The sequence below is a fragment of the Pelophylax lessonae genome (genome assembly GCF_965119305.1).
Source record: "Pelophylax lessonae genome assembly, chromosome: 4".
In the NCBI taxonomy this organism is placed as follows: Eukaryota; Metazoa; Chordata; class Amphibia; order Anura; family Ranidae; genus Pelophylax; species Pelophylax lessonae.
The window spans coordinates 79,482,276-79,502,531 of NC_138771.1; the positions used below are offsets into that span (position 1 = coordinate 79,482,276).

Genomic DNA, 20,256 nt, shown 5'->3' on the forward strand with positions numbered 1-20,256 from the left:
GCCAAGGTTACGTCCCCAGAAGGCAGCCAATCGGCGCCTCTTCTGGGTCATAAACCCCACCCCCCCTTTAGCCACCACATAGGCCGGTCAGGCCGGTGAACCGTTTTTTTTTCCCTAACTTTATTGTTCTTTTTGTCTTTTTTTTTTTTTTTTTTCCTTTTTTTTAGGGGGGGGGGGGGGGGCGGCGCCCTGGCGCCCCCTATGCACGGGCCGCCACTGCACCCAAATGGCACTCTATGGCCAGGACGCACAGCAGCATTTATCATTATGATGATGGTGCTGGCTTGATAACACATGACTATATTTCGCAGAGCCACCTTCAGCATTCAGGAGAAGATGAAAGTCCACCTCCCCTACCTCCTGCCCTCTGCCACACTGCTTGAGCCAAAAGGTAGGGCTCTGATGTGAAGAGGGAACTGTGTATTTGGGGGACTTTGTGGCAAGTGATTGTGTAACTGCAAGCTCTGTTATCGGGGAGAGTGGGGCTGTGAGATTGGGGGACTCTAATATGTATGGAATTATCTGATGTGATGGAAGAACTCATGTATTGGTGGTACATAGGGGTGACTGATGTGATGGGGGACCGCAGCCTAAAGGGGAAACCTGCGCAGAGCCGTGGGAATGGGGGGGGGGGGGGGTGAATAAGGTCTGTTCAAGTCTGTTTTTTTTTTTTTTTTTGCTGAATGCTAATTTTCGTACTAATGTACTGGAACCGTGTGCCAAGCATTTAGCTCGCATTTGCAGCTCAGCCATTGACTGTTTGAAAGGTGGTGTGACTAGACATGCCATTTTAGATTTGTCACAGTGGAAATTATCACGGCAGTGGCATGTGAACAGCCTCCGCTGGCTGTATTGTAGGCTTTAGGTAGGGGAATGGAGGCTGGTTGCATTTTAAGAGCATTTTATGAGCATTACTTCTTGGAGTAATGCTCGTAACACAAACAAACCACACAGCTGAGAGGATGCAGTGAGCAGCAGGACAGGCTCCGCCCCCTATACGCGTTACGTCTTTGCCGATAGGGCGCTGACTTCAACAGTAGAGGTGGATCCCACATAATAGCAGCTAACTTTTAAGGCCAACCTGGCCTGCAGCAGACATTCCTGATTGGTGCATCGCTAGTATCCCCGCCTCTCCAGGAAGTGCATAGGGACGATACCAGCCATCAGCAACATCTAGGGAAATTAACCCTATAATCCCTGTCTCAGCCTCATACACCTAAACCCGGAAGGTTGAGCTTAACATCAGGACAACAGGTAAAAAACTGCGTCCTCCTAATGCTGACAGGGAAAAAACATTCAAGAGAGAAAAAGGGGAAAAGAGAAACTCAGAGCCTCCCTGGTGCACGCTGCATCGAAAATACTCTCCATCTGGCTGTTCAACATCCACATTAATATACATACTTTAATAAAACAAAATAAAAAAATTAATCAGATTTAGGCTGATAGATCAGCCTTACTATAAGACATCTTTAGACCATTAACATTAAAATCAAAAACTGCATCCTCTCAGCTGTGCGGTTTGTTTGTGTCACGAGCATTACTCCAAGATGCTGCTTTGATCTCTATGTCCCCTGTGTGAGAGTGGCACCATCGCGGTTACCTTGTCCCTGTGTGTCCGTTAGAAAATCCTCCACACTATCCGGTGACACCTTCCTGTGACCCCCTGAGGGGTAAAGCTTGGTTTTGCTCAGATCTCTGGGTCAAAGTGTAAGGTGAGAGGCTTAGATCTCTGGTGGTGGCGGAGTGGAGCACATTCTTTTGTACTAATCACGATTATTGGGTGACTGCAAGCTCTGGATACTGGAATGCACTTATGATTTATGGACACTGAAACTGCACTTTTTATTTTATACACAGACTGATTTTAATATATGTTACACTATGTTGCTGGCGCAGCACCTTTGAATTTTGATTAATTTGTATTGTGTAAGTGAATAACACTGTTTTGTGTTAGCTGCCGGATCTTCTTATTTTGTACACTGGTTGATTATATCACCTTTGGATATTAATTTGCATTTGCTTTTTGGATTATAACTGCGCTGATAGTTTTTTCATACTTTTCTATTCAAACCTGTTCACTGTGCCCAGAAAGGAAGGCAAAGTGGGTCCAATCCTGGACCTCAAGGCTCTCAACCGCTTTGTGCGGGTGTAGAAGTTTTGAATGGAGTCCATTCGGTCGGTGGTGGCGGCATCTTTGAATCAGGGGGATTTTATAGTTTCTATCGATCTCAAAGATGCGTATCTCCACGTCCCCATATTCGAGGGACACTAGCAATTCCTCCGCTTTGCGGTGGCAGAGGAGCACTTTCAATTTGTGGCATTACCCTTTGGTCTCGCCTCGGCTCGCAGAGTTTTTACCAAGGTCCTAGCCCCTGTGCTGGCCTTGTTGCGTCGACGAGGTATCTCCATTGTGGGGTATCTGGACGATCTCCTGTTGCAAGCAGTTTCCCATTCGGATCTGCTGGACAACGTTTCCATCACCATTCGGACCCTTCAGGAATTCGGTGGACGATCAATGTTGCCAAATCTGCCCTGACTCCGTCTGTGCGGGTCACCTATCTGGGGCTGACCCTCAACTCTGCTCAGACAAGGGTCTTCCTTCCCCTGGACAAGCTTCAAAAGTTGCAAGGGGCGGTCAGGTTGCTGATGGAGGTCGATCAGTCCTCCTTGTGGCCTTGCATGAGGGCCCTGGGTCGGATGGTCTTGACCTTCAAAGCAGTTCAGTTTGCTCAGTCTCACACGAGACGGCTTCAGAAAAAGATCCTGTGAAAATGGAACAGAGATCCTCGGTCATTGGACCAGAAGATTCGGTCGAGCCATCTCACGCAGTCGGCTCTCTTGGTTGCTCCAATCGCCTGTCCTGTGCCAGGGCAAGTCCTTCCTGCCGGTGTTTTGGACTGTGGTTACCACAGACGTCAGCCTGTCAGGCTGGGGTGGAGTGACGGGGAAGCTCTGTGTCCAGGGAACTTGCCGATTTTAATATCCTGGAGAGCGATCAAGCTCTGCCTGCTTCACTGGATGAGTCGGCTACGCGGCTCTCCGGTTTGGGTCCAGTCGGACGATGCCACAGCCATGGCTTACATCAATCATCAAAGGGGCACCAGGAGTGCCCTGGCGGCCAAGCAAGTGGCCGAGATTCTTCTATGGCTGGTACACAATGTACCCGGCTCTTTCTGCGGTCCACATCCCAGGTGTGGAGAATTGACAAGCGGACTACCTGAGTCGTCAGGCGTTGGATCAGGGGGAGTGGTACATGCATCTGGAGGTGTTTCATCTCCTGCGTGCCCTGTGAGGGACCCCGGAGGTGGATCTGTTTGCGTCTCGCCTCAACAGGAAAGTTCAGTGGTTTGTGGCCAGGTCTCGGGATCCTCTAGCTGACGCCACAGACGCTCTGGTGGCTCCTTGGGGTCGGTATCGCCTGTTGTTATATGCCTTCCCTCTGTTCGTTCTCCTGCTGAGGTTTCTTCGCCTGGTGGCGATGGAAGGCATTCCAGTCATTCTGGTGGCTCCAGACTGGCCTCAGCGCTCTTGGTACGCAGAACTGGTTAAAACGGTCGTGGATCCTCCATGGCGTCTTCCTCTGCGGGAAGATCTTCTATCTCAAGGACGGATCTTCCATCCTGCTTTACGGTCGCTGGCTTTAAGGGCTTGGCTGTTGAAAGCGAGGTGTTGAGGGATAAAGGTCTCTGATTGGGTGATTGAAGGCCAAGAAATCGACCTCTAAGAAGATCTATCATCTGATGTGGAAATCGTACATTTCATGATGTGAATCGCTGCAGCTGCACCCTCGCTCTTTTTTGATAGCTAGGGTTCTGACCTTTTTCCAAAAGGATTTTGAGCAGCGCTTGGCGATGGGGACTATAAAGGTCCAGGTGTCGGCCTTGGCTATTCATGGTTTGATTCGCACCTTCATTCAGGGGGTGCGTCATCTGGCCCCTCCGAGAAGATCCCTGTTGCCTCCGTGGGACCTTAATCTGGTTTTGTCTGTTCTTCAAAATGCTCCTTTTTGAGAATGTTAGGGAGATTTCTCTGCTTTCTTTGTTGCAGCCTTCCTAGTGGCTATCATTTCTACCCGCAGAGTCTCTGAGTTGGCGGCGTTGTCCTGTCGTTTGCCTTATTTGGTGGTCCACCGAGATATAGTGGTCCTCCGACCTAATCCGTCTTTTCTTCCTGAGGTGGTGTCAGATTTTCACCTGAATGAAAACATTGTGTTGCCTTCCTTATGTCCTAAGCCTAAACATCACAAAGAAGTTGCCTTGCACTCTCGGGTGATACGTTTTTTTCTTCTAGATTGTAAGCTCTAACGAGCAGGGTTCTCTAAATCCTCCTGTATTGAATTGTATTGTATCTGTATTGTCTTCCCTCATGTTGTAAAGCGCTGCGCAAACTGTCAGCGCTATATAAATCCTCTATAATAATAATCATAATAATAATAATTTGACGGTTACTGAGTCCTTCAGGGAGTCGGGCTCTCTCTTTACCCTTCTGGACTGTCCTCGCAAAGGTTTGGCTGCGTCCGCTGCGACCATTTAGAAATGGATCAGGCAGACTGTGGTTCAGGCTTATTCAATCAAGGGTCAGGTTCCTCCTTTCCCTGTGAAGGCGCATTCTACTCTTGGGCTTTTCGCCATCAGGCCTCTGTTGTACAAGTTTGTAAGGCATCGATTTGGTCGTCTGTGCACACCATTACCAAATTTTACAAGGTTGATTTGTTGGCATCTTCGGATGCCTCTGTTGGCCACAAGGTTTTGCAGGCTGCTGTTTCATAAGAGAATGTTTGTACTTCTCTTCTGGGTCTTTTTTCTGGGTGAGCTCCTGTTGTTTGGTTGAGCTCCATGTTGCCCGGTTGACTAAGTTTAGCCTTTTGGAGTTGACGTTACTATCTGGTTGCGTTTTTCCCACCCATCTAACCTACACTGCTTTGGGACATCCCACTCAGCTCATGGAGATGAGGCTGTGTCTGTCGACGGACAATAGAGAAAATAAGATTTTTGTAAGATCTTACCGTAAAATCTTTTTCTCTGATGTCCGTCGACAGATGCAGCACCCGCCCCTCTGTTTGCGGTTGGTTCTTTTGCTTTCACTGCTTTTAAACTAAACTGATGTGCTGGATTGTGCAGTGGGGGTTTACGCCTAGAGGAACAGACCCCTGGGCGTGTGTGTTCAAATTTTACTGCCTAGACTACTCCTGAGGGGAGGAGCATAAACCCACTCAGCTCATGGTGATGAGGCTGCGTCTGTAAACGGACATCAGAGAAAAAGATTTTACAGTAAGATCTTACAAAAATCGTATTATATACGGATATCTTCTTTTACTCACCTCTGGACCTGTCCACCAAACACCCACTGTCTGTCCTCAGTCCTCCTGTCACTCCAGTGTCTGTGGCAGCCACCGCCCTAGTAAATCCAGCATACCCTGCGTGAGATGGAGTGCACTGATGTCTGACGCCATTGCGCACACCATGATCGCGTGAGGGACGTTCCCCGGAGATGCTAGGCCTCCTCACACTTACTAGTTTGCACTACAACAGGTGGTAGTATGAGATGGGGAAATGCCGCCCGTAACGTGCTGCAAACTAATGATACAAAACTGCTGGAAAAAAAATCTTGTCAATTTGCTGCCTGGGTCCAATGGACCCAGCGGGACCCATGGTAGGGCCAGCCCTGCTATGGGTACACATTTGATTGGCTGAGAAACTAAACTTGGTGATATTTACAGCAAGGCAGTGTACTTCCCTAAACAATTTCAAACAAAACATATTTTCTTCAAAATATATGTATCAATCCTGGATCAATTAAGGATGTTATCTACAGGAATTTTTGGAATTCGTAGATAGATATAATCTAAAATGGTACCTGTTCTGTTTTGATTTGTGTGTTTTTTTTTGTTTGTGAATGGTGACAAAAACATTGCACATTTGCTAATCTGAATGATCTTTACACGTTTTGTATAATGAAGAGTTACCAAGGCGTTTCTCAGAGCATTATTCTGTGCTACATATGGACATGTTTTTAGATTCTTTACTCCATATTCATTAACATAAGTGTTTACCTAGAGAACAAAATCATCTTTGTCTTTACTGTATATAGAGAAGCTTGATGCTGCTCTTTACTGTGCTTCTCTATTGCCCTCTGCTGTTTTAAACTTTAATTTGTTTTATAGAGCAATGACATTTTTTTCTGCACTAGCTCTTAATCAGGATTTTGTTTGCTTTCAGAATAATGCAATCAAGACATCCAAGTATAATATACTTACGTTCCTGCCCATCAATTTGTTTGAACAATTCCAGCGAGTTGCCAATGCATATTTTCTTTTCCTGCTGATATTACAGGTATGTTTTACAAATATTTTGGTTACCAAAGAAACTTTTATTGAAGTGTAGACTGTGACATACATTATTGGCTCAGAGTGTGCAGTAGTAGTTATAGGATATCAGTACAGAAAGCAAAATAAAATACAAAATAGTCAAGCCATGGTTGCTTAATTGAGATATATTTATCATGGGTGTCCTCCAAGGTCGCAATCAATTTTCCTTAGAAGACTGTACCCCAAAACTTAGATTTAACCTCCTTGAAATTGAGGGGATTTCCATGCTGGGGCAATGGTTTGTTTAGTAGTTATAAAAATATGTATTATAAGAGTTCTACCATGCCGAGTCGCATTGTCTATTGGTTTGTGGAGAAGAGCCTCCCATGGGTCTATTTTCCAAAAATTGTATTCTTTTAAACTCTTAGGGCAGACTTATATTCAAATGTTTACTTAAAGCAATATGAACAGTCTTTCAAAAGTGTATAGTGAAAGAAGGGCTGAAATACTTGCCTTTCCTGGAAAAGAGTTATTCCTTACTGCAGTCCTGAGCATATGATATTACTTTTCTTTAACTGACTTTTCTCTTTTGTTCATCGACTGACACATCGCTCCATAAATCATAACTACTGGGTTATATTGCCTCCTCCAGGAGTAGGACTAGGCAGAACAAAAAACACCTGGCTATGCCCATGGGCTGTCCTTAGCTTGTTATATAACCCCCCTCTCTGCTCTAGGTAATCAGTTTTTATCTGTCTAGTCAGGAGTAAGGACCTAGGCTCCCGTCTGGGATCGCCGTTCCTAGCAATTCTTTCTCCTTCCTTATATCTTTTTTGTTTTTTTTTCTCTCCGGAGATCTACAATCAACTGCCAGGCTGGGCGATGGGCTGGAAAATCTAGATCCAGTGGTCCCCCCATCCCAACCAGCGAGCGCATGCAGCCCACAGCTATGCGTCAGTCAGGCGCGACATAGCCTCATGGACAGAGGCTGGCCCACGAGTTAAACGTCTCGCAGGGTCGCATATGATCGGGCTTGGGTCTAAATCGCAGCTGTCCCTTGACCAACAGCTCCCCTACTTCGGTGGCGAGGATTCTGTCTGGAGCATTACCCGCACCATGGAAGTGTAAATACAGTCCCCCCTCTCCCCTTCTGGCGTTTTTTTGGGGTGGACGCGGGTAACCTCCAGGCACAATCTGACCTGCCTGTAGGTTCCCTCCTCCTATCCTTAAATCCTTCAGTGAGCTGGGCTTTCCAGACTCCCTTTCCCCCCTGTCTGGACCCGGAGTCTGGTGGGGGTCCCAGGGCAGAAGATGCAGCAGAGACCCCTGTAGAGGGTTCTGGGATAGTTTGCATCTTGCCCTGGTAATCTAGAGAGGTCCAAGTGTAGAAACCCCCTAGGTGCATGCCTTACTGTTTGCAGAGTGGGTTTAATGCAGGGGGGTCCCAGTGCAGAGACTGGTGCAGAGTGCACAGCGGAGTCTCCCCTAAACGTATGTCCTACCTTCAGGTGGGGCCCCTTGCGAGGCTGCAGGAAAGATCCTGGCAGCATGTTGTAGCTGATGGCGACCATTTTCCCTTAGTCTGGCTGGTCTCCTTTTGGCGGCCATGTTTGTATAGCCCAATGATGTCACGGTGGCCATTTTCCCTTAGACTGGCTGGTCTCCGGCTCGTGGCCATGTTTGTGTAGCCCGATGATGTCACAGGTACCATTTTCCCTTAGTCTGGGAGACGCTGGAGATGACCGAAGCCTCGTAGGGATGCCAAAGCTCCTCCTCCATTTCCTCTTCCTGTGCCCGGGACATATGAACAGGGATGGCGTCCATGATGATCCTGGGTTCAAATTCTCTGCGCTCCTCCGGTCAGTAGTGTGAGTCCTTTGAGGGTCCCTGTTATCTCTCTCTCTGTGCCGATAGGTACCTTGAGTCTTGAGGGGATCCTTTAGTGATGCCATAAGATTGTTTTTGTACTGCAAGGTCTTTCTTTCCTTATGAAGCCTCAGGGCCACATCTCCCCCACTCACCCCTCATGGAAGTGGCAGGTCCCTTGGAACCCCAGCTTCCCATGGTTGCACTGACGGCGATCCTGCAGTCCTTATTGTCCCAGGTGTAAGTGGCGTGTGGACAAGGGCCCAGGAGAAAGCATCCCCCACATTTCCCTGCTCAGTCTGTCTCATCTGATTCTAAACCTGATTCCGCCATGGATGTGGCCCGTCCAGGGGGGCTTGATAACACACTCCCAGATCCATCCGATAGTGAGGATGATTCCTCCATGGTCACAGAATCGGAAAAAAAAATGGCTGGTAGACACAGTTATCACTGCAGTGTGTGAGACTTCAAAAATGAAGGATGCAGCTGATGTAGCCACAAACATGGCTGTGCCGTTTGGTACGCATAAGTCACCTCAAACTCCAAAGGTGTTTCCCCTGTGCCTTATTTTTACAGTTTTTGTAAGGAATGGAAACAACAAAAATGACCTGTTTGTGGTCTCCAAACGTTTTGCTGTACGTTACGCTTTGGAGGAGTCACTTTTAAAAAAGTAGACTAGTCCACCAGTGGTGGACCCTCCTTTTTCTAGGTTGAATAAAGCAACCATGGTCCCAGTAGAGGAATCCCTGTCCTTTAAGGACCTGGCTGACAGAAAAGCTTAAGCTGTGGCACGCAGCATGTTTATTCTGGTTCAGAATTGTGGCCAGTCTTTACCTCAGCCTTGGTGTCTCTGACCGTAACTGAATGGACCAAGCTTTTGCGCCTGGGCCTCCACTGCTTATGTTGAATGAGCGGACCAGTTGGTCCATGGACAGCAGTTTATTTGTGATGCAGCTTTGGATACAGCTCCTGTGCTGTCCAAACTTTCTGTTTCAGCTCTGGTGATAAGGCGCGTGGTGTAACTTAAGAATTGGGCCACAGACCAAGCCTCCAAGAAAGCTCTCATTGATCTGCTCTTTCAAGGCGATCGCCTGTTTGGGGCTACCCTGGATGACATCATTAATGGTCTCACGGGGGGGGGGGGGGGGAGGAAGAGTACCTTCCTGCCACAGTAAAGGAAAGGGAAGTAGCCTCATCGCAGACAGGGGCCCTCCTTCTCAGCTCATAGAAAAATATTTTGTGCTCCTGGGACAGAGAATAAAGGAAATAGATGTTTCAAATCTTCCCCGGGAGGTTCCAAGCAACCTTGGTCTGGTAAGCCTAGAGCTAGCTTCTCTGGACCCACAGACAAGACCCCTTCAGCATGAACGTCTGCCTTCACCCATTATTGGGGTGGGGGACATCTTCGCTGGTTTCTGGCACCGTGGACCTCTTTCGTGAGCGTCAAGGAGGTCCGCAAAATGTTTCTTTTGGGGGTACCCAGAAAGGGGGACAAAGTTTGTTCTTTTCAGGTTTTTTTAGGACCCGAATCTCCTTGTGCAGATTTAATTCCCGCAAAGGTTCAGATGATGTCCAAACTACCTAAGGTCCCCCCATCCCTGTTCAGGGAATTGATTTACCTAGGTCTAATTTTAATTCTAACTGGGGTGGTCCTTCCTCTGGACAAGTTTCAGGAACCACTGGCCATGATTCACTGGCTGCAGTCGCAAAGACAGTTCTCTCTCCTGATTTGCATACAGGTTCTGAGTCTGTTGGTATCCATTTTCAAGACAGTTCTGTTTGCACAGTCATACATGCAGCTCCTTTAGCAGGTTCGGCTCCACAGGAGGATACTGAAGTTTGTGATGAGGTCACGGGGTCCTCTGACAGATGCCATAGGCATCCAAGGGCCAAGGTAAGGCCGGTATCATCCTAGGCTCAGGCGTCTTCCGCAGTTCCTGTGAGGAATCAGGAGCGAGGATCTTCTAATCATCCTGGTGGCCGTAAACGTCCCTTGGGGGCTTCCTCTCAGAAAAGACCAGTTGTCCCAAGGGCTGATCTGATATACTGCTTTACAGTCGCTGTTTTTAATGGCTTAGCTATTGAAAGCCAGGTACTGAGGGATAGGTGTTTATCTGGATTAGTGATCTCTGCTATGGGGAAGATGAGGGATTCGTCTTCCAGCAAGTTATACCATCATATGTGGTAAGCGTACATTTCTTGATGTGAGTCGATTGGCGCTCATCCTCGATCCTTTTCTGTGGCTCGGGTCTTAACCTTTCTTCAACGGGGAATTGATCAGAAGTTGGCCTTGACTACCATCAAGGGCCAGGTGTCTGCCTTGGCAATCTTCTTTCAGCAACCCCTAGCCACGCACTCTTTACTTTGTACATTCATTCAGGGGGTTCGACATGTGTCTCCACCTGTACAGTCTCTTTTGCCGCCATGGGGCTTAAATTTAATGCTTTCGTTTCTCCAGAAACCTCCATTTGAGAATATTTGGGAAATTCCCCCTGTCTGCGTTATCCCAGAAAGTGACATTCTTGGTGGCTATTACCTCGGCCCGCAGGCTATCGGAATTGGCGACATTATCATGTCGCAGTCCTGATTTGGTGGTCCATAGGGATAAAGTGGTTCTTTGTCCCTGTCCATCATTCCTGCCCAAAGCTGTTCCTGGCTTCCATTTCAATGAGGACATTGTGTTTCCTTCCCTGTGTCCCATGCAGACTCATCCCAAGGAATTTGCTTTGCATACCTTGGATGTAGTCTGTAAAATTCGGGTGTATCTGGCAGCTACTGAGTCCTTTCGGTGGTCAGACTCGCTTTTTGTGGTTACGGATGGACCAAGAAAAGGGCTGGCCGCTTCTTCGGCTACCATCTCCAGATGCATCAGACAGACAGTGACTCAGTCCTATTCCATTAAAGGTCAGGTTCCACCTTTCCCTGTCATGGTGCATTCTGCTCGGGTACTGGGTACTTCTTGGGCCTTCCATCATCAGGCATCGATATCGCAAGTTTGCTAGGTGACCACTTGGTCATCGGTGCATACCTTCACCAAATTCTATAAGGTAGATACTTTGGCATCTGCAGATGCTTCTTTTGGCCGCAAAGTTTTGCAGGCTGCTGTTTAAGAGGGGCTGTTCCCTCTTGAGGGTTGTTTAAAGAAAAACTTTTTTTTTTTCTTGAGGGGGTTACTGTGACCCGGTTAAGGCTCCTGTGTCCTGGTTAAAGGCACTTATGTTTAGCCTTGGGTTATTTCCCCCACCCCTCATTTTCCTTTTGACACTGCTTTAGGATATCCCAATAGTTATGATTTATGGAGCGCTGTGTCCATCGATGAACGAAAGAGAAAATGGGATTTGTGTACTTACTGTACTTACTTACAAAGAATGTCTCTTCTGCATTAAAAATCCTGCCTCTCCTCCTATTTTAATTGGTTAGCCTAAAGTTCCACTTTAAATTATACATGGGATAGCACAATGGCTAAGTGGTTAGCACTTCTGCCTAGCAGCCCTTGGGTCATTGGTTTGAATTCCAACTATGGCACTACCTGCATGGAGTTTGCACGTTCTCCCTGTGTTTGCATGGGTTTCCTCCAAGTACTCCGGTTTCCTCCCACACTCCAAAGACATGCTGGTAGGTTAATTGGCGCCTGTCTAAATTGGTCCTAGTATGTGAATGTATGAATGGGAGTTAGGGACCTTACATTGTAAGCTTCTTGAGGGCATGGGCTGATGTGAATGCATAATAGATATATGTAATTTATCTGCGTAAATTGACAGTTCTAGATAAGTAACTGTAATAGTATAGATCTTTGTTTGTCCCAAGTATTTTTGAATCTATTTACTGTTGACTGACTCACAACAACAACAACAGTCTAATCCAAGCATCAACTATCTTTTTGGTAAAATAATACTTCCTAAGATAAATTTTGAACTCCTTGATGTATTTAAAGGTTTCAATGATGTCTCCCCCTTTCCGTCTTTCCTCCAGACTATACATATTAAGTTCCTGAAGTCTTTCATGATATGTTTTATCTCTCAGACCTTTCACCGTTTTTGTTACCCGTCTCTGAACATGCTCTATCATATCAATATCTTTTTGTAAGTGAGGTCTTCAGAACTGGACACAGTATTCTAAATGAGGTCTCACTAAAGATCTATATAGGGTAATCAGGACCTCCTTCCTCCTGCTGGTGATCCCTCCCCCCCTCATATAATTCAATTTGATTTTCCCACTGCCTGGTGACATGGTTTTCTCATTTTGCAATAATCTAAAATAAGTACTTCCCAATCTTGTTCCTATGTTGGGTTGGCCAACGCTGTACCCACAATGTTGCACTTGGTCAAGGGATTCTTTTTTTTCCCTAGGTGCATTATTTTACATTTAAAAACATTGAAATGTCGTTTCCACTGCTTTGACCAATCTTCAAGCAATTCCAAATCATTTTCAATGCTAGACACCTCCAGGAACATCAACATGATTACACCTATGTATCATCATCAAAAAGACATACCTTGCCCAACAAACATTTAGTTATATCACTTACATAGAGATTCAATAGAACAGGACCCAGTACAGAGTCTTGTGGTACACTCCCAGTGACAGGTCTCTGTTCCAATCCCATTTACAACCACACTCTGGTATCTTTCCTTTAGCCAACTGCAAATCCATTGAACCACCTGAAGGTTAAGGCCCCGTTCACATAGGGGCGACGCTACTTCGCACCGCGACCTCCGAGGTCGCGGTGCGAGCAGCGCGCCGCGACCTCGGAGCGGCCGCCACGGACTTCATAACATTGAAGTCTATGGCGGTCGCCTCCTGGTCGCCCCAAAGAAGCTCCGGACCCTTTTTCTAGGTCGGAGCGACTTGTGTCGCTCCTATTAGAACGGGTCTGCAGCTTCCCTATGGGAGGCGACCTGTGAGGCGACCAGGTCGCCTCACAGGTCGCCCTAGTGTGAACCGGGACTCAGTCCTAGCTCGTACAACGTTTTTATAAAAATGTTAAACAGTGACTCCCCTGAACGGTGTGGTGGACCTTTTCTCTAGTGCAGTATAGGAGTATATGCTTAAAATACACACTTCTATCTGGCACAGAGGAGAGAACTGATTCTGGAGTTATCCATACCCATGGCATGCTTCCAGTATTACTGGTTTAGTAGCAATGCTTTTCATATTAGTGATCTGGAGAGTAAAGACGCCTGCCTTATGGGAACTCAGCTGACATCTGGAACAGCTGCTAGCCTTTTTAAAAACCATTTAGCATCCTAACACTTTGGTTTTTATGGCAATCTCACTGGTATAATGCCAAGTAACACTCAGCTTCTGGCCACATCAAATTTAAAACAAGATTTGTTAACACTTCTGAAATATATATCATGGAAATATTCTCATCCTTCATCTCAAAAAGAACTACATACAATGACCTGGGACATAAAAGGAAAAAAAAAATATTTTGTTGCTCTTCCACTAAACATGCTAGATAATTATCACACAGTTAGGCAATTGTGGCATCTAACATACTACATTACACAAAGCACATCTCTCTCTCTCTATAATAGCACCCTCTTGTTCGGAGAAAAAGTAAATATTTGGTAACAAGAAAAACAATACCAGTTCTACAGATATTGTGCATTAGGGCTCTTTCACACGGGCGATCCGATCAGATCCGCCTGTCAGTTTTTTAGGCGGATCTGATCGGATCCTCCATGCAGCTCTATGGGGCAGCGGGTGTCAGCGGACACCCGCTGCCATCCGCATCCGATCCTGTGCGTGAAATCTGGACGGATGGAAACCCTATTTTTCCATCCGTTCAGTAATCGGAGCGGAGCGGATCTGATGAGAGCGGACAAGCGGTCCGCTCTCATCCGATCCCCCATAGAGGGCAGCGGGGGCTGAGACACCTCCCTCTCCGCTCTGCAAGCGGAGGCGGAGCTGTCATCCGCCCGTCTCAGCGGGGATCGCGGATCGATCCCTGCTGAGCAACAAGGATCCCTGCTGGGCTCAATTTGGACACTGATGGCAATAAAAGTGAGTACACCCTTAAGTGACAGTTTAGACATTAATGGCTGGTTGTTGAGTTATTTTGAGGGGACGACAAATTGACACTGTTATGCAAGCTGTACACTCACTACTTTACATTGTAGCAAAGTGTCATTTCTCCAGTGTTGTCACATGAAAAGATATAATAAAAAATGTGAGGGGTGTACTCACCTTCGTGATATACTGTGTGTATGTATGTGTATGTGTGTGTATATATATATATATATATATATATATATAGAGAGAGAGAGAGATAACGATAGCCCATTGAATACACCGTGCCAATAAAACTGGACAGATGTCCAGTTCTCCAAAACAACCCAACTGCAAAAAGCCTAAGATGCTCTCAATGCTGACTTGATGCTGCTGCAAAATAACTATATATATATATATATATATATATATATATATATATATATATATATATATATATATATCTGAAACATTTAGTCATCAGAAGAATATACCAATATACATTCCATATGGCGAGTTTAAAAATATATATACCTTTATAGATTGACCAGCACACACACAAGCTTGGCAAGAAATAATGATGGTTGGCGGGACAGGGATTCAGTCTCATCAACCAATATTGGGCACTATATTCATCTTCCCATATTCTAAAATAAATGGGAGGAGAGATATCATATAATAGTACTGCAAAGCGGCCCTCAATCTGCCACAGCATATACTGGCTTATCATGATTGTGCCAGATAATTATCGATGTAGTCAAAAAATGCAACTCTCCAAAATGATTTTTTCGATATATGTAGATGAAGTTCATTCAGAGATGGATATAATATATCAAGATTTGGTGCATACAGCGTCATAGAACTCTCCTATAAATTTTTATGGAGATGGAGTCTGTTAGTAATGATCATAAGGATTGATGTCCGCAGCATCAGTGAACATGGAAATGGATATTGTCTCACATTTATAGTTAGACAAAGGCAGGTGTCCAGCAGTCCCACAATGTGGGGTCCCTGGGCAGCAGCAGACAGGTCTGCCTTCCATGCCCTGTATTTGTAGGGCTCCTGTCCGGCGACGCCATCACAGAGTGATGTGTGATATCACCGGATCCGGACTCGTGGTCCGCATGCGCCGATGGTTCATCCCTAACCGCACATCCGCCGGGAGACAGACCAGACCCAGTGCCTGTCAGCAGAAACTCCACCCTGGATGATAACAGAAGCGGCCATGATGGAAGAAAGCAGCCGCTGGCAAAGCTATTGCTCGCCACTGGGTTTGAAGAAACCCCACAGCAACAATACCACAGCCAGCAACTGGACGGCAGCCTACTGGATAGAAACATGAGAATGGAACAGCGCCACATATGACCGATATATTACAAACATACATAATGTCATACTTATAATTTGTGTATAAAAACAAAATTTAAACAAAATCAAAAAAGGGAAGGGGGGAAAAACATTACTATAGGAGATACCTTAATAAATAAATATTTACTGAAATAGGGTTGTAATTGGTCCTAAAAGTGTGATTGGTGTGGGGCTTTTGAGCATATAAATGGTCAATAAGAGGGAATCATGCCTGAGTAAGGAGTCTTTCCAACGCTCATTAACCACTTCCCGCCCACCCACCGTCAAATGACGGCGGAGTGGTGCGGCTATTGTTCTGGGACACTGTCAAATGATGGCGCACCAGAACAGCCTCTCTTGCGTGCCAGTGGGGGCGCGCAGTGCGGCGGTTGTGGCCACACCGTGTTGCTAGGACATGGCACGACCCGACTTGGCTCTTTACCCATGTCCAATCACAGCCTGTCACATGTAAATGAGGAAGTGCCGTTTATCAGCTCTCCTCGCCTCACACTGTCAGAGTGTGTGGCGAGGAGAGCCGATCGGCGGCTCCTCCTCAAAGGGGAACTTAGAAAAGGTAATCGGGGCACTGATCATCAGTGCTCTGATTACATAAAAGCTCAAACAGTGCACACCATCAGTGCCCACAATCTTTACTTTTCTCTTCTATGCAATTTCTCACGCCTGTATGTTGTTTTTTGGATAAGTGTTCTGTATTTTTCCTTTTTTTTTTTTTAGTAAGAAATAAAAAACCCAGCATTGATTAAATACCACCAAAAGAAAGCTCTATTTGTGTGAAAAAAATGATAAATATTTAATTTGGGTACAGTGTAGCCTGACCGCGCAATTGTCATTCAAAGTGTGACAGCACTGAAAGCTGAAAATTGGCCTGGGCAGGAAGGGGGTGAAAGTGCCCTGTATTGAAGTAGTTAAACATTAGAGAGATAGAGTCTGTATTTTTAAAGTAGGCAGCTTATGGTCTGTTGCACTTTTGCCAAGTCCGCTTTTGTGCCAGTAAAAGTCTTGGAGGATTTTGATAGCTGCAGGAGGGCAAATTTTGCAAAGAATGCTTCGGCTATCTGATAGTCCAAAGCAAACCCTAGTGACCCTAAGGGTCCTTTCACACGGCTGCTCCGTGTGTCCGCAAATCATCCCATTCGTTTGCGGATGATTTGCGGACATAATGTAAGTTAATGGCATTGCGGATGTCAGCGGAATACCATCCGCTGACATCTGATTTTCCTCCTTTCAGTTCTGTTACGTTTTTTCGAATGGAACAGAACCCTATTTTCTCTTACGTCCTCCGACAGTCGCCGCCCACTCACAAGTCTTCACCAATGGGTATTGACCTTTGCTCCGCAGGAGTAGCTAGGCACAAGATTTGTTAATAACAAAAGCTTTTAGCATAGACACACCCCTAGGGGCTGTCCCCTCAGTCAATACCTCCCTGCACCAGCATTCCCAACTCAGTTTGATCTTGCCTAGCTTAGGAGTAGCAGGCTTTCCTGTGCTGGGGCTTCAGTCTCAGCCTTCTACCCTTTTTTTGATTTTATTTCAAGTATTTTTTCTTTTCTTTACTAGCTGTTATTTTGTCAGCTTTAGTTTAGGGATCTTCGGATGAAGATGATCATGCGGAGCTGGGTCTCGGACTGGTCGCCCTGGATCCCAGGGCTGAGAGCCAGATGGATCCCCAGCCTGCCATCGAGCGTTCAGCTACGGTTCGCCCTGGCGCCATGAACGACCCATCCCTGTTCGCTGCAGGGATGTTGCCTGTGAGGTGGCTACCTCACTGGACGCCATTCTGCGGTCTCGTGCTGCAGTCCACTGCGTCCTGGCTGCGGCACTCCCTGTCATCCTGACGGCTCCCCACGCCATCCGGTATGGTAAGCACTTCTGTGTGGGGACCATCTATGTGGGTGTCAGTCTGTGGCTGTGTGTACCCCCATGTCTGTGTAAAATGCGGGCTCCCTGTCAGGTCCCTGTACGGATTGCATGCCTTTGTGGGCTGCGAGGGGGGAGGGGCCCTCCCGCTCTACTGTGAATTCTGTGGGGCAGATTGGATGCAGACATGCTTGCGGGCGGCCGCTGTTGCGGTCCGCCATTTTTTTGCAGATAATGCTATGGTCGGCCCTGTCCCTGTACAGCGCTGGGTTTTGGCGCCAATCGCCGCCATTTTGGCGGGCCACGCTCGTTCGAGCACATGTCGGCGCCATTTTCTTGTAGCCTCAAACCCTCAGCCGAGCGGCCATTTTTGCGGAGCCTTCATAGGCTATGTATGTCAGCTGGTTATTGCATCACTTCCTCTTTCTCTGGGACAGCGATCGGTGGCAGCAGCCTGTTTGTGCTCTCTCCAGGTTTTTCCTTCATTGTCCTGTCATTCCTTGCTCAGTGTTCTCTATCCCTGCGGGATCCGTGCATACAGTAGTGTACGGTGGGCTGCGCTCGCCGTGGTGTTAAAGGGCCAGTACCTTTTTTCCTTTCATTGCTGTGGGCATGGATTCTCAGGATAGCAAGTTTCCCCCCGCCCTGGTGGGGGACCAGGGGGCTGCTGCACCCCCCGAGGGGGCTGATCTGGCCACGGTAGTGGCGTCATTGGTTTCTCAGATGCATGTGCTGATGGCTGAACGATCCTCTAAAAGGGCCAGGTTATCCATTTCCTCTAGTGCATTACCCGTGGTCAATGTAGCAAATATTTAATGAAAAATGCCAAATGCATACTCACAGACGTAAAGATAATGCGTTTCGGAGCTCTGAGGAAGGGGGCCTGACCCCCGAAACGCGTTAGCTGTCCTGACTGAAGGACTTGTTCCAGTTCACACATGGTGGATTCTTGTACATGTTTTTATCTTAACGTCTGTGAGTATGCATTTGGCATTTTTTATTAAATATTTGCTACATTGACCACGGGTAATGCACTAGGTGTTTGCGCCTCCTCTTCCTTTCTTTTCTATGTACCCGTATTGGAGTTCCCTGCCTGAGGAGAGCAGCACGCCAGTCTTCCCATTCGGAGTGAGCGCTGGGCAGAATTTTTTGTTTTTTATCCATTTCCTCTGATTCAGAGGGCGATGTGGCTGGCGTGCCCTTCTCAGGGTCTCGCTCATCTCTGGACCTCATGGGGTCTGAGGGGGAGGTGGAGGTGGAAGGGGTTGATGTTTCTCCCCCTGGCTCGCCTGAAGAGCTTGCACTCATGGATGAGCTGATTGCCTCCATCAAGGATACTTTACACCTGGAGGATGAGCCCACTCCTCCTGCTAGGGTGTCCTCCTTTGGGACGCAAAGGACCCGCAAATCAGCGCAGGTTTTTCCCTGCCCTGCAGAATTTCATCATACTGTTAATGAACAGTGGCGCAATTTAAAGAAGCCCTTTACGGTGCCGAATAAGTTTAAACTGCTTTATCCATTTGCGCCATCCACCGACGAGCGTTGGTGTGTGGCGCCTCAGGTGGATCACGCGGTAGCCGTTTTAAACAAAGCTACTGCGGTTCCTTCTGAGGATACCCCGGTTTTCCGGAACCCTACGGACAGGAGGTTGGAGTCTCTTGCCCGTCATGCCTATATGGTTGCTGGTTCTATGCTAAAACCTATTTTTGCTTCGGTTATGGCGGCCCAGGCGGTTGCCGATTGGACGAAGGTGCTCAGGCGCACCCTGGTGGCTGATTCGGCTCCGCCTACCACATTGGCTATGGTGGATCAAATCCATCAGGGAGTCATGTACTTGTGTGATGCAGACTTGAATTTAGCTCCTCTGGCTGCACGCCTGTCTAGTGTGGCAGTGCTTAACCGTCGCCTGATATGGCTAAAGAGTTGGTCGGTAGACCAATCTTCTCGCAAGACGTTGGCGGATTTTCCCTACGTGGGATCTCGCCTTTTTGGCGAGGCTTTGGATACTCTGATTAAGGGAGTTACGGGGGGCAAGAATCCCAAGCACAAATCTTTCCGTGGCAAACGGAATTCCTCATTTAGGCCCTCCCAGGGGTCCTTTCGTGCCTTTCGGTCACAATCCAAGGGCAAGCCCTTCAAAGGCCAAGGCTCCCAGAAGAAGCCGTGGGCGGGTAAGCAAAAATCCGGCCAGTCCGGTTCGACAACCCACGCCAATTCCGCCTGAAGGGGCGCCCTCACCCGTTTCTGGAGTGGGGGGACATATGCGCGGTTTCCTCCAACCTTGGCTGATCCGCATTCAGGACAGATGGGTTCAGGAAATCGTTCGATCTGGTTACAAGATCGAATTTCTATCTCGGCCGGCGGGCAGATTTTTTCCCTCAAATCTTCAGCTGTCTCTGGAGCGTTTGCAGGATCTGCACCTGGCGGTGCGGGACCTGCGGACCCACGGAGTGGTGGTTCCGGTGCCTCATCGGGACAGATTTCGGGGGTTTTACTCCAATCGGTTCACTGTGCCCAGAAAGGAGGGCAAGGTGCGTCCAATTCTGGATTTGAAAGCTCTGAACCGCTTTGTGCGGGTTCACAAGTTCCGCATGGAATCCCTGCGCTCGGTGGTGGCTGCCCTGAGTCCGGGGGAATTCATGGCCTCCATCGATCTGAAGGATGCGTACCTACACATCCCCATCTTCGAGGGTCATCAACGGTACCTTCAATTCTCCATTGCGGAGGAACACTACCAATTCGTGTCGTTACCTTTCGGTCTCGCTTCGGCTCTGCGGGTTTTTACCAAGGTGCTGGCGCCGGTCCTGGCCCTGTTGCGGGCACAGGGCATTGCGGTCTTGGGGTATCTGGACGATCTCCTCATA

At 47.4% G+C, this 20,256-nt stretch overlaps 1 protein-coding gene across 2 annotated transcripts in view; it reads left to right on the forward strand.

Annotated features, from left to right (window-relative positions):
• The window catches only part of ATP8B4 (ATPase phospholipid transporting 8B4 (putative)), a 648,069-nt gene that overhangs the window by 200,023 nt on the left and 427,790 nt on the right, over positions 1 to 20,256 (forward strand). For both annotated transcript variants that reach the window (XM_082254031.1, XM_082254032.1), the window contains exon 5: positions 6,219 to 6,332. In XM_082254031.1, coding sequence (XP_082110157.1) covers positions 6,219 to 6,332 — 114 coding nt within the window. The remainder of the gene's footprint in view (positions 1 to 6,218; positions 6,333 to 20,256) is intronic.